At 42.5% G+C, this 20,732-nt stretch overlaps 2 protein-coding genes across 2 annotated transcripts in view; one reads left to right on the top strand and one right to left on the bottom strand.

Annotated features, from left to right (window-relative positions):
* Positions 1–1,814: 1,814 nt before the first annotated feature.
* LOC121933639 (kinesin-like protein KIF18B) overlaps positions 1,815–20,732 on the bottom strand; it is a 29,444-nt gene continuing 10,526 nt past the window's right edge. The window contains 2 exon segments of the mRNA XM_042473620.1: positions 1,815–2,140; positions 3,666–3,731. Of these exon segments, the coding sequence (XP_042329554.1) occupies positions 1,815–2,140; positions 3,666–3,731 (392 nt within the window).
* Positions 19,489–20,732, top strand: part of GJC1 (gap junction protein gamma 1) — a 108,951-nt gene continuing 107,707 nt past the window's right edge. The window contains exon 1 of the mRNA XM_042477439.1: positions 19,489–19,507. The gene's annotated coding sequence lies outside the window, so the exon portion shown is untranslated. The remainder of the gene's footprint in view (positions 19,508–20,732) is intronic.

Raw genomic sequence — 20,732 nt, 5'->3', positions numbered from 1 at the left:
GAGATTGATTCCAGTTACTGGTTCTTCCAGCTCCTTTGCTGGGGCCCAGATTTTGTTGGCATCTCTATGACCCCTTGCTGAGCAGCATCCTCCTTCTGTTCCACATGACACTTGTTTCCTGCCTCTGTTTCCCATCACATTCCTCACAATGGGAGGCCCCCTGAACCAGCAAATGGCCCCCATTCATGTGACTCCTTTTCTAAAGCTAAGCCTTGAACCCAGCTGGGGACCTTTTGCACACCACAGCGGCTGCGTCACAATAGCTTGCTGTCAATCGCTCCCATTGGAAAAGCTTATCATAACATCCTGTGGCAGTGAATTCCATGGGTCACTTATGCACAGTGTAAAAAGAAGAGCCCTTTTTATCTTTCTTTGTCCTGATTCACCTGCTTCCGATCATTAACAGCAGTGAATTCTATCATTTAGGGATGGAATATATACATGATTTGGTCTGGATAAAACAAAAATACATAAAGAAAGAAATAATACATCTCGCCTGCAGCCAACCATATCGCCTTTTGAAGTTCTGCCTGTTGTACAGTAATTTGTTGCCTTGGATTTTAAATTCATGGCTTCAGATTTTCCAGAAACTCTGACAACTTGGAACATGTGCATAATTCATGTTAGATTTCGAACTGGCATAGGAATACTCCGTCCATTTTGAGGAATATGAACAGATACCCTGTTTTAAATTTTTTTAAAAAGTAATTCAGTTGCATGATGTTTTGTGGTGTAAAGAACTGAAATATGTACATGGCGCATGGGAAACAACAGAGAAATTGAGTCAATGTGGAAGCAGAGAAAGAAGGGGAAAACAATGTGATTATTTCAGTTACACATACTTAGAATTTGTCACAGATGGAAGGACAAACAACACACTCTGAGAAATGCACTGCGTGCAACTGAAACTAGTTTTCTTTGTTATGTTGTTTGTTGTTGTGTGCTTTCAAGTTGCTTCAGACTTATGGTGAGCCTAAAGCGAACCCATTATCGGGTTATCTTGGCAAGATTTGTTCAGATGAGGGTTGCCATTGCCTTCCCCTGAGGCTGAGAGCATGCGACTTGCCCATGGTTTCATGACCAAGTGGGGGAATCAAAGCCTGGTCTCCAAAGTCGCAGTCCAACACTCAGACCACTACGTTACGCTGGCTTCTTTGTTATGCCTCCCCTTAAATGTGCCATATTCCCAAACTAGAGCCAAAAAGGGGGGGGGGGGGGCTTGTCTGTAACAGGCCAAAGTTTCTGACCAGGTCCAGTGAGAAGAAACTGATTTGTAAAAAGTGGAACTGAAGACATTCAATATGGTTGGAAGCATGAGACTACAGCTTTATTATTAATGTTGGGCTAGCATGAGACATGGATCTAGATCTCAAATAATGTGCCTGTGATTTAGGAGGGGAGGCTACTACAGAGGGATCACTGTGGAATTCACATGGATGCAGAGCCACTGTCTGGTTTCCCTGCCACCTACAAATAAGATAGGTTCAAGAGCCCCCATTTTGGACATGGCCCTCTTCATCTCCACCCTGAAGGTGACTTAAGGATACCCAATTCAAGAGACAAAGGGCACACATGCCCTTTTCTATCCAAAACTGGATCTGACTCCATTCCATACCACTGAAGAGGCGACAAGCAATTTTGAAAAACTAGAGATCAGATCTACATATTACAATATAAACCAGTAGCCGAAGGTGAAAAGGCAGGGATGTCCAAGTCAGGATGCTCAAGGAAGGGTGCATTTTTATCCTCCCAGTTGGACCAATGTGAAGCCAGCATGTTTGAACATCCACCTGGAGATTCTGAACCCCCTGAGATCAATTCTGGTTGGCCAAAGCCTTCAAAGACCTGAGAAAGCAACGCAGGCTGGAGGAGGAGGAGGAGGAGATCTCTCCCCTCTGTGTTGCACAAACAGGAACATCTTCAGAATGATTTGACCTTGCCTTTGGCACTTTTTCCACCACCACCCTCAAGTTCATCTCAGGCTTTCCCAGCCCCTTCCTTGGTAGCTTCTGTGCTGTTGATGTCAACTGTTTCTGGCCTACTGTCTGCAGGACACACAGCTCATTATATGTGTTCCCTCTCTGCTGAAGGAGGCGTCGCCTCTTGACATTTTGTGCTGAGCACGCAAGGAGTAGAGCATCTGAAGGCGGCAGGAATTAAGGGGATGTCAGGAGCCCTTACTCTTATATGCCACATCTGGTTAGGGTTTGGTCACTGGCAGGGTGAATAAGGAAGCAGGAAGCAAGAACCTAGGACATCTGTCATCCACACTGGAGTCAAAGGAAGTGAAACTAGGGTTGTTGCCTCTAACAAGGGAGATAATGCACCGTGAAGGATGCCTTCATTGCTGCTAATAACCCACCCAAGGTGACTCAAATGGCATTGCTGCCTTCGCGTGACAATTATCCTGTAATGCCTTTTGAACAAGGATATTTGTGGACCTTAAAGTTAACATGAGAAGAATGTTGGGTGTGAGTTTTAATCTCACATCTAACTGTCACTTCTGCTGTCTAATACCCTTACTGCCATCTTGGATAGAACTATCAAGAATTGCTAGGAGGAGTCATGCTATGTGAACCAAACGTTCACTAAATTCATCTTCAGGAGCAAGTTTTGAGACCCAGTTTACTAGAGAGTCAAGCTAGAGAAGTGGCATCACAGGGCAGCTGTAGCAGTGTGGACCACACCAGGTGACACCCCAGAGGAGGGGTGACACTCATGGGGCCCTCTTTGCCCTGTGATTTGGGGTGAGTGTGTCCCTTATGGTTTCGCACCTTGGGTCTCTTTCTAGGAGAAAGGTAGCATAGAGATGAAATAAATAAATATTAATTCTATTTTACCAAAGTCATTTTTATACTTTAGGAATATAAAAAGTGCTGTGTGTGTGTGTGTGTGTGTGTGTAAATTTGATATACATTTACCATCTTTGGTATATTAACAGTACACTTTATTTAAAAAATAATTACATTTGACTTGACTTACATGGTGTTTTTTCTTATAAATGGAGCTATACATTCCTGGACTATAAGGAAAACCTGAATTGTAAGAAACCTCTTTGGTTCAAATATAATCTACTATCATATACATACCTATTACCAGAGACAGAGTGACCACTTTGCTGAGAGTGCAGACTGCAACATTTACATATGATAATATGGATAATGGATTATATTTGATTTTTAAGAAATTATGTTTTAGAGTTGATTTATGTGTTGCCCCAATACCACAACTGGTATAATAAATGTACTTCTATTCAAGACCAAAACTCGTTGGGTTTTTAAATAATAATTATAATTATAATTATAATTATAATTAATATTCCACTTAATCTCTTGGAATCCAAGCTGATTACAACAATAAAAGAGAATACAGTTAAAATTCTAAAACCCCTATCCCTCCCCCCAAGTATAAAAACATAGTAATACTAAAAAGAGATTAAACCAGACAGATATTAAAACAGTAGTATAAAATCACAGTTAAAATCAATGGAAATGTATAGCGGGGACCAGAAAGGATGGAAAAAGAGATGGAGAAAAGGGGAGAGAAGTGGAGAGGGGGAGGCAGGAAAGTAGAGGTGGACCTAGTCTGGAAAGGCCTGCCGGAAGAGATCTGTCTTAATAGCCTTCTTAAAGGTTTTCAAGGTGGTGATAATAAAGTTTGTGTACCATCAACGACAACCTCTTCCACAGCATCTGCAGAGCAGCAATGCTCCTGTTCAACTTGGAGCAGATCTGAAAGAAGAAACAGTAAAATCCACAGTGCCTTTATCAGTCTGGTGGCGATAGTCATTGGAGGATCTACTACCACCAGACTGATAAAGGCACTGTGGATTTTCCTGCTGCTGCTCTTGGTTTAACAGGAACGCTGCTGCTCTGCTGGTGCCGAAGCCCTGTCAGTGGTCCCATTCAACTCAGAGCAGCTGCAGTAGGGCCAGAGTGGATTCACCATACCTGTGCAACAGATTTACTAGCAATCCTTGATGTGAAAGGAAAACAAGTCTGGAGTCATGCTATTTGTTGGAAACGGGCAGACACCATTTTGAATCGGCGAATCCACTAGTCTCCTCTAGAAAATTGAAAAATAATGTCACATTGGTTAATTGCTACAGGAGAACCAAGGGTTGTTGGGGCAGATAAAGAGTGCTCATCTCCCAGTTTATTCCAGTTAGAGCACTTCAAAGTTGTGTTCTTGTTGTGATGTGCCTTCAAGTCTACTCCAGTTTGTGGCAACCCCTATTATAGGATTTCTATGGCAAGATTTAGTCAGATGATGTTATCGTCAGCTTCCATTCAGGCTGAGAAGGTGTGATTTGCCCAAGGCCACTCAGTGAGCTTCTATTGCTGAGTAGAGAATTCAAACTTTGGTCTCCTGAAGTCCTAGTCCAACAAGATGCTGGTTCAGGGCTTCTTGAAGACCATTTATAAACAGTCTGCCATGAATGTCTGCCAGCCCAACCATCCTAGAAATAGAATAGAAATCTTGAAACCATTTTTATTTATTTTTAAAAGCCACACTAACCACACTGAACAGCCATTATTTTCATTAATCTAACCACTAATGTCTCTTTCTTACTATGCAATTATAACACTTTGATCGTACTTTAACTACCACGGCTCCATCCTATGGAGTACTAGGCTTAGTAGTTTTGTGAGATATTTAGATTTCTCTCGCAAAGAACTCTAATGCCCTACGAACTCTAATGCCCTACAGAGCTACGAATCCCAGGATTTCATAGGATGCCGCCACGGCATTTAAAATGGTATCAAAAAAGATACCTGAATTGGCAAGTCACTGAAACCGGAAAGTCCAAAACCAATTGGTGTCAAAATAATATGCCTGAGAAAGCTTTTGACCCACATCTTTGGATCCATCAGGGTTCTACCCAATGTTGGCTTTATTCCATCATGACATATGGCATTGAGTCCCATCTTGACTGACACTTACTCTACCTGGCTCTTCCCTTTCTCCCAACCTAACTTTACCTTCTGCTCACTGACTATTTGAAGAAATTCTAAATCATCCTCATCACCAACCAGACAAGCCCTCCTGGAAAAGAACATTAGCAATACTTTTATGAACTACTATCACACTGCACTGTTATTGTACTATATTCTACTTTAACTGCCATTGCGACATCTTATGAAACCCTGGGATTTGCAGTTCAGGGAGGAGTATTTAGCATTCTCAGGCACAGAACTCTTGGTCACTAAACTACAAACCTCAGAATTTTACAGGATGTTGCCATGGCAGTTAAACTAGAATATAGTGCTATAACAGTGTAATACGATAAGTGTTGTTGCCATTTGCAAGCCTATGGTCTCATTACTCCAATGCCCAGTAATGTCAGTGTACCATCAGTACTATGTACTCAGGATCCTCTCCATTCCCAGAAGATCCCTCCCTCTCCCTGTCCTATATCTTCTCCTTCACTTGCCTCCTTTGGCTGGCTGTGGCTTCCAGAAACGCAGGATGAAGTTTTTCCCATAATGTATTTTTATTGCCATGTTTTTAACATGGCTTTGGCTTTGCTGGATTAATTCTTTACATGGGAGTTCATAATGTTATTGTAAGCATGCTTGATAACTAAATAATAAATATTTTTGTTGGAAGAAAATACATAAATCCCCCTTGAATCTACTTTTTTTTAAGAGAGAGAGAGAGAGAGAGAGAGAGAGAGAAGATCCTGCCCATTTCAATATTGGCCCAAAACACACTGCAGAAATAATCCAGTTTGAGACCGCTTTAATTGGCTTGGTGCTAGGGAATCCTGGGAATTGTAGTTGATTGTGGCACCAGAGCTCTCTGACAGAGAAGGCTAAATGTATCACAAAACTAAAGTTCCCAGAATTCCCTAGCACTGAGCCAGGGCAGATGGTGGCCTCAAACTGGATTATTTCTGCAGTATGTTTTGGATCATTGTTAAACAGTCATTCTGGATGAATAACAACAAGGAGCCAGATTGGAGAACATATTTCTGGAATGAATCTCATTAGCCAACTATGGAGATTTCAGATGTCCCGCTTCCAAACAGGGATGGATCTGATTTGGCTAGGCAAAAGAAAGAAAGCCAAGACAATGAAATTACTACTATAAGGTGGGAACTTTGTTAGCTGGCTTTGAAGAAGGGTCTACAAGGGGTCCATTCGTGGTACAATTACAGACTTTAACTGTTATAGTTAATTCCTATGGGATCCTGGTGTCTGTAGTCTGTTGAGACACTGGAACACTCTTGCTCGGAAGTCTACACATACCTCCTTAGACTGTCAATCCAAGATTCTATAGGACAGAACCATTGTAGTTAAAACTGGAATAATAGCACTATAAATCTGTAGTGTGAATGGGTCCTTGGCCACATAAAATAGATTTATCAGAGGTGCTTAGTCATCATGGTATCTCAAAGGAACTTCAGTGTTTAGTGAAGGAAAGATACTGGGAACAATTAACAGAGGAAGACCACATCTATAAAATTGCAAAATTAAAGAGGAAATCCTTGAATCATAAAGAATGAAATACAACAATATCTCAATAGTACAGAAGACCATGACCAGATGAACTGCATGCCTCTTGAGTCTGCTCGCCAGGTAAACTACCGTATATACTCAACTATAAGTTAACCTTATACATAAGTCGAGGGCAGGTTTAGCAAGTAGTACAACCCTCTTCTGCCCCTATATTCCACTTTTGGAAACAACACTACAAACAGATGCATTCAGTTGTGACCAAGATTAACACACAGCTCAGTGTTTCTCCCCATACTGTTGATGTAGAGTAATCTCATTGATCTTCTCCCAGATGTTTAACTGTAGCTATGTGCTACATTCTCACCTTCACCCGCAGGATGAATAAACAGTCATGCCAGTGCCCCCAGAGTTGATAACAGCCCTGGGGGCTTATGTTGGACAATCTGTGAGAAGCTAGTGGACAGATTCTTGAACAACCTCCAAAAATAATCCTGAGTCACATGCACATACATCACAAACAGGATTGCAGCCTATTCTTATTAAAAATATCTGGAACAGAGAGCAACATCTGACTTTAAAGATTCCTAACATAACAAACAGGCACACCTGAGTGTGCTACACACACAGCTATGGCATGTATGTATGCACTAGTCTCACACACATTTAAACAGTATAACACACATACACTGCAATCCAACACTCCCTCAACACACACAACCATCCACATGCAGAATGCCGCACTGAGCCCCACTACACTCCCAACTTACTGAAAAGCCCCACTTCACTCCCCCACTTCACTCTCAACTTACTAAAAGCCCCCGAAGCCACTTTGCATGGCCATCCCATGCTTCATGGTGAGTAGGCAGGATTGCAGAAGCATCTGGCTATGTCCCTGTAGCCAGATGCAAAATGATTATTATAGCGATCATCCCCATGGTTGACCATGGCAGATTTTAGCACCGATGTCATCATTTTGCATCTGGCTATTGGGATGTAGCCAGATTCTTTTCCAATCTTTTCTACTCACCACCAGGGCCGGCTCTAGGTATCTGGCCACCCTAGGCGAGAAATATTTGGCACCCCCTGTCGCCCCTCATAATTATTTTCACCCCTTGATTTCCACTGTTTTGTTTGTTAAAGCTAAACATAACATAAAACTTAGGTTCCAATCTCACGTCATAGTATTGAGAATTAGTCAAAAAGTCAATTAGATTTCTGATTACGTAATGATAAAAGACATAGGATACAGGGCAGCTAAGCACCCCCTTATCCCCTAAGATAATGTAATAATAAATAGAGTACTCACCTAAAGAATTAAAACTTCCTCTTTACTTAGTTTAAAACATGTCGTAAGAATGCAACACAATATTAAACGTACTAGGCAAACATTCAAAATCAAACACAAACACTGAAACACTATTGCATGATCGTTACCAAAAATGCAAAACATGAAAACAGACTAGTTTGTTGTAAACAGTAAACTCAAGACGACTGGTGACTGGCGTTCTGTGTTGTGGCACCAAGGGTAAGGCGGGTGGGCAGCAAGAGGAGAGGGGGCTGTTGACCCTGAGGTTACATTCAAGGCGCATGCGGAAGGTGGATGATGTACCATGTGACTGTACCACGGATACAGGGGGAGTGCACATTTATGTTTTGGCCATTGTACAAAGAAAACGTCATACAGTAGCTTGCTTTTACGTCACTTGCTGTAATAAGTTTTTACTATAATATTATTTAATTATGCAAAATATTATACAAAAAAAGCCGCCCTGTCGCCTCTAAATTTTTGCACCCTAGGCGACTGCCTGGTTCGCCTGTATGGATGAGCCAGCCCTGCTCACCATGGAACAAATGATGGCCATGCAGGGCAGCTACAGGGGCTTTTCAGTAAGAGGGTGGACTTTGGTTGCTGCAGTGGTGCTGACCCCCACAGCACCTAAAAAAGAACACTCACACATGTAAGAGAAACATACATATGTGTTGTGTACATTCCTACCAGCCACATAATACACCAAGGAGCTATATTCCACATGCTGGAAAAAAGCCTGTGCTATGTGCAGTTACTGGGTTGTGCAACCACTATGGCCTAAGCCGTGTGCACTAATGTCCACAATGGTAGAATACTTTCCTTCATAGCCAGGAAAAACAGATTTATTTTTTTTTAATTAATTTCTATTTATTTAACATTATTTTTAGATGTTCCCAAGAAAGGCACCCTTTTTTAAAAGCAGAATCTGTTGATGGCCTTTTGAAAAACTGCTCTGAGAAAAGGAGAGATGTGTGTTAATATTTGTGGTTTCTGGCCAATCAGTACTAATCACAGCCAGCTTCAGCTCTAAACACATGGAACTGGTTTCCCTTTAATTCAGTCCTTGACAAAACATTGTATGTCTAAACAACATGGAATGAACAGACTTCCAAACAACTCAGTTGTAAAAATGGTGTATGGCCACATGCACCCCCTATGGAGTAAGGAACTAGTGAAATAACACTTTCAACACAAACTCCAAATCAGAGCAGGCTTAATGAACATGTGGCTGTCCAAGATGTTATTGGATTGAAAGTAGGCAATTATCAGGAATTATGGTAGCTGTGGTCCAGCAACATCTGGAGGACCACATGTTCTCCAGTCCTGGTATAGGAGTGCACAAGAATGCTTTACGAGTTGCATTCCAGTCTTCTGACCATTCTCCTTCAGTCACTGTACAATCTGCATCTGTTTCCCAATATGTCATGCAACTTGTTTTGCTGTCAGTCACTGTCAATATATGTATGTGATGAGAGGTTGAAATTCATCTTTTGGGTTGCCCCTGAACATCCTGAGCTAAATCACCAAACAGTCTGTTTTCTAAATATCAGTGTCAGTATTTCTGGTTATTTTTGCAGGAAGTTTTTATTATCATAGACACACTGCAAGATCTTGGGTTGGATCCAGGATTTGTGTTCTGTTGAAAGAAGAACTCTGGTCATAGAAAGTGCCTTCCGCAGATATTCAGGGCATCACAGCTATGATTATCCTGTGCCACTACCTATGGCACTCAGCAGGGTCCCCAATCTTCTACATAACATTGGGGAGGGATGCCATGGGGAGAAGGGGGGGTGTTTTATCCAAACCAATTGCACACACCAAAATCTGGGTTCAGCCTCACATCCTGGAATCTCACATCCTTTTGCTAGTGATTAACTTATTTTGGTCCACCTTATCTCTAAACTATTTTCAGTGTTATAAATCTTCCAGACAACAAGTAAAGTCTTTAGGCATGTACAATATGTGTTTCTTCTCAGATGAGTAGTGCCTCAGAGCCCATGCACAGAAATCCAGAGTGAAGTGAAGGATATTCAGATTAAAGCTTGGAAAAGTTATGTTTTAAGATTAAAATTCCCAGAATTTCCCAGCATCATGAGAATTGCTGTCCAAAAAGCATTGCGTGGGGAGACTATTCCAAGCTCTTGATTTACATTAGAGATTGCAAGGACTGAGCTGGCCGTGGTCTGATGGCACATGATGTAGCCATCTTGCTGAACCTCATTGATGGCAGGGTTCAGTTTGGAAGACCACTGTGAAAGTCCACTTATGTGGAGTTCCAAGATGGAATCAAGGTTGTACAGAAATACCCCAACAAAATAATTTATGATGAATTAACTACTGCTTTGTGTTCCCCAGCATTAAGGCATGCAACTTGGTTGAAAGCTGCAAAAACAGCCAGGGGGAATATGTAGGCCCTGGACTGCATTTTACACATCTCTGCTCCATTCAGTAGAACCTTGCCTTTTGTTTTCTCCCCACATACAAAGCCCACTGCTAAGCCCCATGTTCTCCATCATGTTCTCATCTGTCTCCCCAACACACCCACTCCCCACATTTTTAAAATATATATTTTCAAACTTTTGGTTAGCAACTGGCGCTCTGGGCCATGCTGTTGGCTGGCATGTGGTCGTGAGTGACCCCTGCTGTGGCAGCCTGGCTTGCTGGAGCAGAGCAAATAGCAGATCTGATAGCTGCCCGGAGCACTTGGCGCAAGCTGCAGAGCTGCGCTAAATATAGGCTTCTTGGGAACAAGCAGAGAAAGAGAGAGAAGGGGAGTAAAAAAAGAAAATGCTGTTTCAGTTTGTGTCATCATCATTGCTAGTGAGGATGGGCTTGGTTAAATTAATGGGGATTACCTGCAGACTGGTTGCTCACCTGGGAAATCCACCTTGTGAATGGGGGCATCATGTATGTCAGAACTCAGCTACAAGAGAATGGCTCTGGATTTTGCAGAGTATAAGTCAATGATAAAGAGGGAAAGAGATTCTAAGCATATGTGAACTACAGGTTTTTATCTGTACAATTTAAACAATTTTAATGTACAGTACAGAGGTTCCCCCAGACCTGTAAAATTTGCTTTTTCTAAATCAATGAGTCCTGCCATTTCTTCGGTCCTTATTCTGTTCATTCATGAATGCCTTCAAGAGTGTAAAGGCATATGAAGCCACATCTGCAGAGGAAGAAAAAATGTGGTCCATTCATGTGATGAGACATTTATTAGGTACATTTAACTTACCACATCAAGGCAGCTACCCACAAGGAGCACATGACACAGTTTCTCTGTAGTGGCCATTTCATAGTGTGCGGCCTGATGTTTTAGTAAAAATATAGAATCCAATGAAAAAACAGGAAGGACACTTAAATACAAGTAGATTAATAGCATAGCCTACAACTGTCTAATCTGGCAAGATAGCCCCTTTTAATCCTCTGCCACCCCACTTTCTCAGTTGTGTTTAAAATGTCCTGGTTGTTCTTTCCCTCCTAGTTTCTCCCTTCATCTTTTTCTTACTTCATCTGCTGCACACTGAATTAAAACTGTGAAAGCAATTTACACTCAACAGATGTAAAGTTTTTTATTAGTTTTTTTATTTTATTATTATTATCATTATTATAATATTAGTTTTATTAGTTTTTTTTACTATAAATAAATAAATAAAACTTTAATTTATATCTCGCTTTTTGTTTCCACAATCAAAGCGGTGTACAACCTTTAAAAAATACAATATATACAATTCCCCCCCTTAAAAAAGGATTAAACAATTCCATCCATTAAAATTACAGACGATAAAAATCTAAAAACAATACTACAATAATAAAATAACGGTGGGAAGAGTCTTCGCTTGTATATGACTGTGGGGGAAGTGTTACATGGCCGGGATCTATTATTAGTTTCTATTAGCTATTTATTTAAAGCAGAGATGGATAGTGTTAACCCCCCCCCCCCCATTATAGAACAGCAACTCCTATAATCCATAGTCAGTATAGGAAACAACTGCAGCTTGTAAAAAAAAATTTAAAGCCAATATAGAACACTTATGACAAGATGATAGGCGGGATACAGAGAAGCAGTTCTGTTGCAGGAAAGTGAAGTCCTCAAGATGTCATTGGACTGCAGGTCCCAGTATGTGCCACCATTGACTATGCTGCTGAGAGCAACCCAATAACTTCTGGAGAGCCACATTTTGACCCTTAACCATTAGACAAATAGCTTGCCCTTCCACATATTTACTCAGTAATATGTTTCATTGAATTTAATCTCTTTCTACATACAATCTCACTTCAAGTAAATGTCTGTTGTGTGTGTCTACAATCCTTGCACTTATCAATAACCAATGGGGATATTGTGGGTAAGAAAGAGGAAAATGCCTGAAGAAGCAGGAACTCTATTTTGAGTTGCTATCAAGAAGGTTGAAACCTCACAGACCAAGGGGAGGGAGGGAAGGAGCAAGGGAGGACTTCAGTGCAGTTGTCCCCAATGGTGGCACAGCTGCGTGCATACGTTGCCATTGCGGACAAAGCAGGCTTGCTGTCTGCAGATGCTCAAATCCATGGATGGCAAGTTGCAGATACCTAGGTCCCACTGTATTAGAATGTAGTGTGGGAACCAGAAAGGAAATGTGATGAATTGGTCAAGAGAGCCTTCATGAGGCTGGGAGGTTTGCTAGTGTTAAGGTGCATGTGTGCCAGGAAACCATTGTCTCTGTTCAACCCACTGTTGATGGACTGCAGTTTGTGGATACATTCCAATTCTGCTATTTCTCTTTCCTTTAGTTTTTTCGTTCAAGGTCTGCTGTTCTGAGATTTGCGATGGAATGCCCAAGAAGATTGAAGTGTCCTGCAACCACATTTTGTGTATTCTCATTCCTAAAGTCTGGTTTATGCCCACTTGTCCTCTGGCACAGAGACTGGCCTGTTTGTTCAATGTAAAGTGCTGAAGGGCATTGCTGACAAAGTATGTCATGACTCACACTGGAGGATAAGCAACCGAAAGTCCCTCTAATATTGTGGGTGATGTCATTAGGTCCTGTGATGACATTTCCTGAACAGATACTGTATGTGGGCAGCTTTGGCATCTTACCCATGTCCACATCTGTATTGTGTGTCCTCCTATAGGTAAGCAACTACTTGAAGTTGGGAGACTGTCTATAGGCAAGTAAGGGCCTGTCACCAAGAGTCCTTGAGAGGGCAGCATTATTGTCCAGAATAGCCTGTAGTTCATTGATACGTCCGAGTGGGCTTGGGAGCTGTATGTCCCCACCAGTGGGGTTCTGTCATTTTCTATCCTTGATCTGATTAGTTTTGGCAAGAGAGCCAGTGTGGGCCTGGGGCAGAGCCAGGGAAAGTGGCGCAGGCCCGGGCCGGGGAGCGCCTGCCAGGTCCGGGGAGAACCGGCACAGGCCCAAGGGAGTGCTGTTGTTGGTCCAAGCAGCTCCTGCAAGGCCGGGCGAAGGAGTTCCAGCACAGGTCAAAACAACACCCATGGGAGGCGGGGAGACAATTGGGTGTCACTCCCCTTCTGGGATGTCACCCAGTGTGGTCCACAAACATCCAGTGACACTACTGGTCTTGGCCTGTTTGTTTGTTTGTTTGTTTGTTTATTACTTCCTTTGGGGGTATTGAAGCTTGAGGAATGCTTATTGTAATTCCATGAGCTTGGCATCCTGTCCTGTTGGTCTGAGCAGATGTGATTGTATCAGAGGGACTGGCTGTAGATTATGGATCTGGTGGAGTGTTCAGGGTGGAAACTGGAGGTATGTAAGTATGTGTAGCAGTCAGTGGGTTTACGATATAGTATAGTGCTCAGATGTTCATTGTGTACAGTGGTGTCCAGAAAGTGAACTTCTTCTGTGGATATTTCCAGGCTGAGATTGATGGTAGGGTAGAAGTTGTTGAAACTCTGATGGAATGTCTTGAGTCCAGATTATGAAGATATCATCAATGTACCTCAGGTAGAGGAGCGATTTCTGGATGCAGAATAGGCCATGCATATTCCTATGGCAGTTCCAGTAACTTGAAGGTATTTGTTATTATCAAAGATGAAGTAGTTCTGTATAAGAACAAAATGGCAGGCCTTGGTAGCTACATTCTCATCTGGAATTATGTTCCCAATAGTTTGTAGTCCATCCTTGTGTGAGATGTTGTTATACAGGGATTCCTAATTTATTATCTATGATGGTGTTTCCTGGGAAGTTGTGGGTGAGTGTATTTTCTGCAGGAAGTCAGTAGTGTCCTTCACGTAGCTGGGAATGTTGGTGGCTTATGGTTTAAAGGTATTGTCCATGTATCCAGAGACACCAAGTTTGAATGAGATGAAAGGTTGGCCAGGGTTGTCTTGTTTATGTATTTCAGACAGTAGGTAGAATGTGCCTGGTTGTAGCTCTTGTGGAGTATAAATCCCCGAGTAGAATTGAAGAGCCCTGGTGGCACAGTGGTTAAATGCCTGTACCGCAGCCACTCACTCACAAACCACAAAATTTTGAGTTCAATACCCTCAGCCTGGCATCCTTCCAAGGTCGCGAAAATGAGTACCCAGCTTATTGGGGGCACTTAAGCTTATACTTTGTAAACCGCATAGGGAGTGTTTAAGTGCCCTGATAAGCGGTATAGTATTTCCTATTGCTATTGTCAGTGTAATTCCTCTGTGGGACGGTTAGACAGGATTCTTGTACTGTTGGACAGTTGCCTCTTACCTTCCTGTCCAAGTCCAACACTACATTTTGCAGAGACCTAACAATCCCAAAGAGGAATACTGGAAGGAATTCCACAGACTACAGTGTACTACAGGTAGCTCTTCCACACTGCGGAAATAAAGTAATTTGACACCATTTTAACAGTCATGGCTCCATCCTGCAGTATGGTGAGATATTTGGCCTGGTCTGTCAGAGAGCTTTGGCTCCTCATTGAACTACAAATCCCAGGGTTCTCTAGTATAGAGTAATGGAAACTGCTTTATTTCTACAGTGTGGATATGCCCTAAGTTACTTCCAAATGGGTCTTTCAAGCTGTCAAAATGTTTAGCATAGCTTGCCACATAGCAGTGGCGTCTCTGGGGGCACTGGGGGCTTATGAGGGGCAGGGCTTCTGGGAGGGGCATTTGCTCCCCCATTATTCCACTGGTGCATGGGAGTGGGAGCACATGTGGGGGAGCATGGAGATGGTGTGGGAAGAATGCATGCAAGGATGATGGAGGACCCAACTGGGTATCACCTATTCTGGGATGTCACCTGGTATGGGCCACACCAATGCTCCCCCTTAGTGATGCCACTGCCACAGAGCTATCTTGGAGTTTGTTTGTTTGTCTGGTGTTTTAAATTCCTCAGTTTTACCAGATCTCATCCATCCTAGGTGAAGTTATTCAGTGGTGTAGAATATTAGAGGCAGCAGCACCTTGACTACAGTTCTTAAGCCTGGATTTGCTCAGAGAAGTGCTTTCAGAGCTCAAGTCGAAAAATATGTGATTGGTTTGGGCTTTGAGTGCTTCATTAACAAAACGACGTTGACAAACTGGAGGGAAGAGTAGAGGACAGCCACGACTGATCGCAGTGCCTCAGGGGATGATGTTATGAGAAAAGATTAAAAGAGCTAAAAATGTCCAGTGTGGCAAACTGGTGAATAACGGGAGGGCATTTCATGTGGCTAAATGACTAGGAAGAAAGGGAGGGAAAAGAAAGAAAGCATGAAAGGTTATTTTGTTGATGAATTTGACCTGAGGACTTAATTTGATCCAGACCTTAGCCCCAGAACCATTTTTTTTCCAGTGCCACAGCTATGCCCAGTGACATGTGAACTGATGCTAAAAGGAGTCCCCCTGAGTATGCAGAATTTGTTTTCCTCATCTGTCACATGCCCCATGTCTGGATTTGGAGAAAATGCTTTCAAGGCTGACTGAATGACTCATAGGCCAGTGTGAGCATCAAGATGGAGATGGTTATACGAAGGACCATATCGTCCAGTATTAACCTAAGTATGATTTAAGATTTTTGGTGGAGGACCTTCTCTCATTTCTGCCACCCTTCAGCGTATGTTTGATAGAGATGCAAGATAGGTCCTTCTCAGTGGCTGCTCCAATGCGGTTGGACTCCCTGTCAATAAAGACTAAGACGGTCGCCTTCTTGCTGTCCTTCCACTAACAGGGAAAACTTATTTAATTTTGGCAATCGCTTGCTGAGGAAGATGCTTTTCAGATGTGGGAGCTGTCTTTTTTTCAGTTAGGTTGATTTAAATTTACTGTAAAATATCTTTGTTTTTAATAGTATAATGTATTTAACTAATTTTGTAATCTTGAATGGTTTTATCTATGCCTTTTTAGTTAATTTTAATGTGTGAATTACTTTCAGTCCCTGCTTTGGGAAAATTTATTAATTTATTAATTAATTGCATTTATATCTTGCTTTTCCACTAAAATGGTGCTTGAAGCAGCTAACAAAGATACCTAAGGACAATCAAATAAATAAATATAGTGACAAATGAATAATAGATAAATAAATAAATAAATATGCCGACAATTTAAAGAAATAAGTATGGTTCAGAAAGAGGATGAACATGATGAAACAAATTAAGATGGTACTCTCTGTGTGATACGAAGGAGGGAACAACAGGGGAAAATGTATTTAAATTAGACATATCTCTGATGAGCTGAGGTTGTATCATCAATATTCATACTTCAGGATTATACCAGTCTAATATCAGTTTAATTGCCATGGCTCCATCTTATGGAATTGTGGGATTTGCAGTTTGGAGAGGTGGATAAAATTCTCTGCTAAGGAGCTGTAGTCCACTTTAATTCTCTTAATAATGAACTCTTAAGAGATCTTGCAACACCTTTGAAACTAAAAGTGAAAGCTGTACCATGACCTTTCATAGGTGTTTATCACACGGAGCATTTTGCAACTCAGATCCGATGTGACTGCGGGTCCAATGATTCGGATTCCTTTCTATGGGAGCTCCTTCTGTGGTGCTTCCGCAGTGATTCCAAACTGACCCCTCATTTTGGTGAAATCGGGAAAAAAGTGAATTCACAGGATTCGCTTTCAAGCTCATTTCGATTTCACTCCAAATTGGTCTGGTGTGGAATGCAACTTTGCTTCTGCTCTGGTACACCACCGCAAACCCCCTGAGTTGCAAATTTCCCATGATGCAGTGCTGCAATTTTCCCCCATTTCCTTTCAGAGCTCCTTTCATTTTCAGGGCAACTTTCAGGGCAACTTATTTTTTTTTTTGGAATATATACATGTGTGTATGTGCGTGAATGTGAATATACAGATATGTACTGTATATCTACATCTATCTATCTATGGCCCGTTACAGACGGGCGTAATAGTACGGACTGGGTCCGTACTAGGGTTAGAAAGAGGCATCACTAACCCTAGTACGGACCCAGTCCATACAAAATGGCAGCACCCTATACAGATGGGTGCCGCCATGACTACATCACCACCGCGCCACCTCCAAACGAGGCGGTGCGGTTGTGACATTGTCACGCCGGGCAAGGGCGCCTAGAGCGCCCTTTCCGCGGCGTGAATTGTTGGACCCGAAACGGAGCTCCTTCTAAGGTTTGCATCACTGGCGCAGCCATTAGACGGCTGAGCCAGCGATGCAAGAGAGAAAGGAGCCGAGCGGCCCCTTTCTACTCCTCCCTGCCGCCGTCAGGTGTCCTTGGGGCATGAAGCCCCAAGGACACCCATTTCCAGACCGCAGGGAAGCAGCCTTTTGCTGCTTCACAGTGGCCTGGAAAGTGGCGGATCGGGGCCTCGGAGGCTACCGTTCTGGCAGCTGAGGCCCCGATACAGCGGGGAAAGGGCCGGTTACAGGCCGCCCCAAACAGGTCTGTAACCCACCAAAGTGTTGAAATTGCTGAAATGGAAGGGAAAATGAAAAGGAGGGGATGAAGACACAGAAATATTCACGAGGCAAATATTCACACAATCACACAATTACACAAAACAGGGAACAAGAACTTGCACCCCTTTTCACCTGGAAACATACAAGGTCACGATGTGTTCAGACCCCCACTGAGCATACGCAAGGGTGCCGATTCGAATTGTTGAATCCCACCAGTGTGGTAATGCAATTTGCACTCACTCCACTTTGCTTGAATCTGCATCACGTGACTTGTCTTGGATTCGGTTCCCCCTCGATTCGGAAGGGCAATGGAAAAGCAACCAGGTGTGATAAAACATTCACGTTATAACGTGAATTCGCATCATTGGACCCGCAGTCACGCCAGATCTGAGCTGCAAAAAGCTACATAGACTTGGTCTACTTCCTCAGATGGCCTTTCATAGACCAGGAGCTTTATTGCATGAGAAAAGGAAGCCACAACAGAGCAGGAGAGATGCAGCTTTCTTCTTGACTTTCTGAATGACTTCCATTCTCTTCCCAAGGGAGATGGTCACAAAAGTGTGTCTTTTGTTGCAATGGAAAAATCTGTTCAATAAAAAGCACAGTTTTATGACTGTCTCCCTTGGGAAAGAGCTTGGAAGTGCTATGACAGCATGCAGATGCACAGAGAAAGCAGCTACTCCTTTATTCCATTCCACTTTCTCTTCTCATGAGATAAATCTGCAAGTCTACAAAAGTTCATGCTACAATGTATTTTGCACAGTTAGTCTCAAAGGTGCTGCAAATTTCCTTTGCATACTGATATTCCAGACTAACATGGCCATGGAGTTTATCATACTGGGGCTAATTTCAGCATTAAAGAGAGATTAAAGTGCATTTAAAGTATTCTGCAAACAAAACAAAAATGGCAAATAACTGCGTGTATGATTACCATATGCAACTGCACAAATAAACTGTGCAGTGTGGATATTGGAAATGCATTGTCGCTGAAATCCCAAAAGTAAAAAAATACATGTTAATGCTTCTTTGTAACCACTTTAATGGTGGGTTTTGTGCAACTTCATGTGGAATTGATTCACGTAATTACACAATTTTTCTGGGATATTCACAGGATAAACTCCTGATCTCCTTCGTGTGATAAACTCTGTTGTCTCTGAAAAGAACTCTTTTAAGTATACAGTTGTAATTTCAGTTCTGCAAAATTCCCCGTATTAGTTATATTTTTAAAGTACAAGCAGTAAAGGAAATCTAGGCGTGCAAATCCTGGACAATTGGATGCATCATGTGTATTATACATTTTCCATGCTGAATGTGAAGGTGCAGATTATGTGGAGTTTGATTTTCTATGTATAATGGACACTGTATATGTATAATGAGACTATAATTTAACAAAATATTGGGTGTGTTTTGCATTTAGTGGATGTAAGCGTAGTGGTTTGAGTGTTTTACTGTGATTTTGGAGATCTGGGTTCAATTCCCCGCTCAGGCATAAAACCCACTGGGTGACCTTGGGCAAGTCACACTCTCTCAGCCTCAGAGAATGGCATTGGCAACCCCCCCCCCCGAAGAAACATGCCAAGAAGACCCTATGATAGGTTCACCCTAGGGTCACCGTAAGTCAAACATGACTTGGAGGCACACAACAACAAACAACAATTTTAGGTTAGGCAGGATGTGCAAACCTTTGAATGGCATACAAATACTGTCAATAACTGAATAAAATAAGAAGCACTGGGATGCACACAAGCATGATACAAAGATGGGGGTGTGTTGGGTCGGGGCACTGTATTGGATTCAGAAGTAGGTGCACGCAACTGGGCTGGTGTAAGCGGACTTCCTCACTCCCTTCTCCCTAGCATCTCCAACCACTCCTAAAAACTTATGCAGCAGGTCAGAGGTAAAATGTGGTCATGTGTGGGGGGTGCTGACTGAAGCTCATTACTGTATCTGTTTTGCAGACTTGCATGCATATGTTGTTGTTGTTGTTGTGTGCCTTCAAGTTGTTTGCAATTTATAGTGGCCCTAATGATGCTTTCTGGGGCTGAGAGTGTGTGACTTGACCAAGGTCACCTAGTAAGTTTCCATCCCCCAGTGCGGAATTGAACCCTGTTTACTTGAGCTCTAGTCAACAACATCAAGCCTTTATTACAGTTAACAAACCATAAGGCAAAACAACAGCAATACAACAAAACCCAGTGGTGGAATCCTAGTTGTGAAACCCCTAGAACAGGGGTAGGCAACCTTTTTGAGCCAGGGGCCGGGTTGCTGTCCCTCAGACAACTGGGGGGTCGAAGCCAAAAAATAAATAATTAAAAAATTAAATAAATTAAATAAATAAATAAACAGGGACAAATGTAGGACAAAATTTTCAAATGGAAGGCATGTGAAAAAATTTGCTGATTTTTAAAAAAATGTTAATATAAATGCATGTTTCTGAGGCTTCTATAGACAATTGCCCCCCCTTGCCCCTCCTTGCCCGCTGCTTGCCCCCCCTTGCCCACCACTTGCCCGCCTCCTCCTGATAGGCCACTGGCCCCAGCGGCAATCAGCGGCAGGATCGGGCTGGGGCCGGTCCCAAGGCCTCGCCGGGCCGGATCTGGCCCGCGGGCCGTAGGTTGCCTACCTCTGCCCTAGAACTTGGGTGAATCACATGCTCTCAGCCTCAGGAGAAGGCAGTGGCAAACCTCTGAACAAATCTTGCCAAGAAAACCACATTAGGGTTGCATGAGTTGGAAGGGACAATTCCACCAAGTAAAGCAGTTAGCAGAAAGCCAGTGGTTTCAGTGGTTTGACTCTGGAGACCAGGGTTTGAATCTTGGCTTGGCCATATAAACCCACTGGGTGACCTTGGGCAAGCCACATCTCTTGGTGTCAGAGGAGAGCAATGGAAAAACCACTCTAAAGAAACTAGCCAAGAAAACCCCGTGATAGGTTTGCTTCAGGGTTGCTTTAAGTTGGAAACGACTTGAAGGCACACAACAACAACTCCAAAGCAGTTAGCAATGTGCCTACTGTGAACAAAATGATAAAAGAGTAGAGTAAATGAAAGATTATAAATTTGTTTAAAGCATAAAATTAATATTTCACTGAATGGGGTGTGTGTGTGTGTGTGTGTGTGTGTG

The sequence above is a fragment of the Sceloporus undulatus genome, chromosome 6, assembly GCF_019175285.1.
Source record: "Sceloporus undulatus isolate JIND9_A2432 ecotype Alabama chromosome 6, SceUnd_v1.1, whole genome shotgun sequence".
NCBI lineage: Eukaryota > Metazoa > Chordata > Lepidosauria > Squamata > Phrynosomatidae > Sceloporus > Sceloporus undulatus.
Note: the sequence above shows the minus strand (reverse complement) of the source record. Positions and strands in the feature narration are given on the sequence as shown.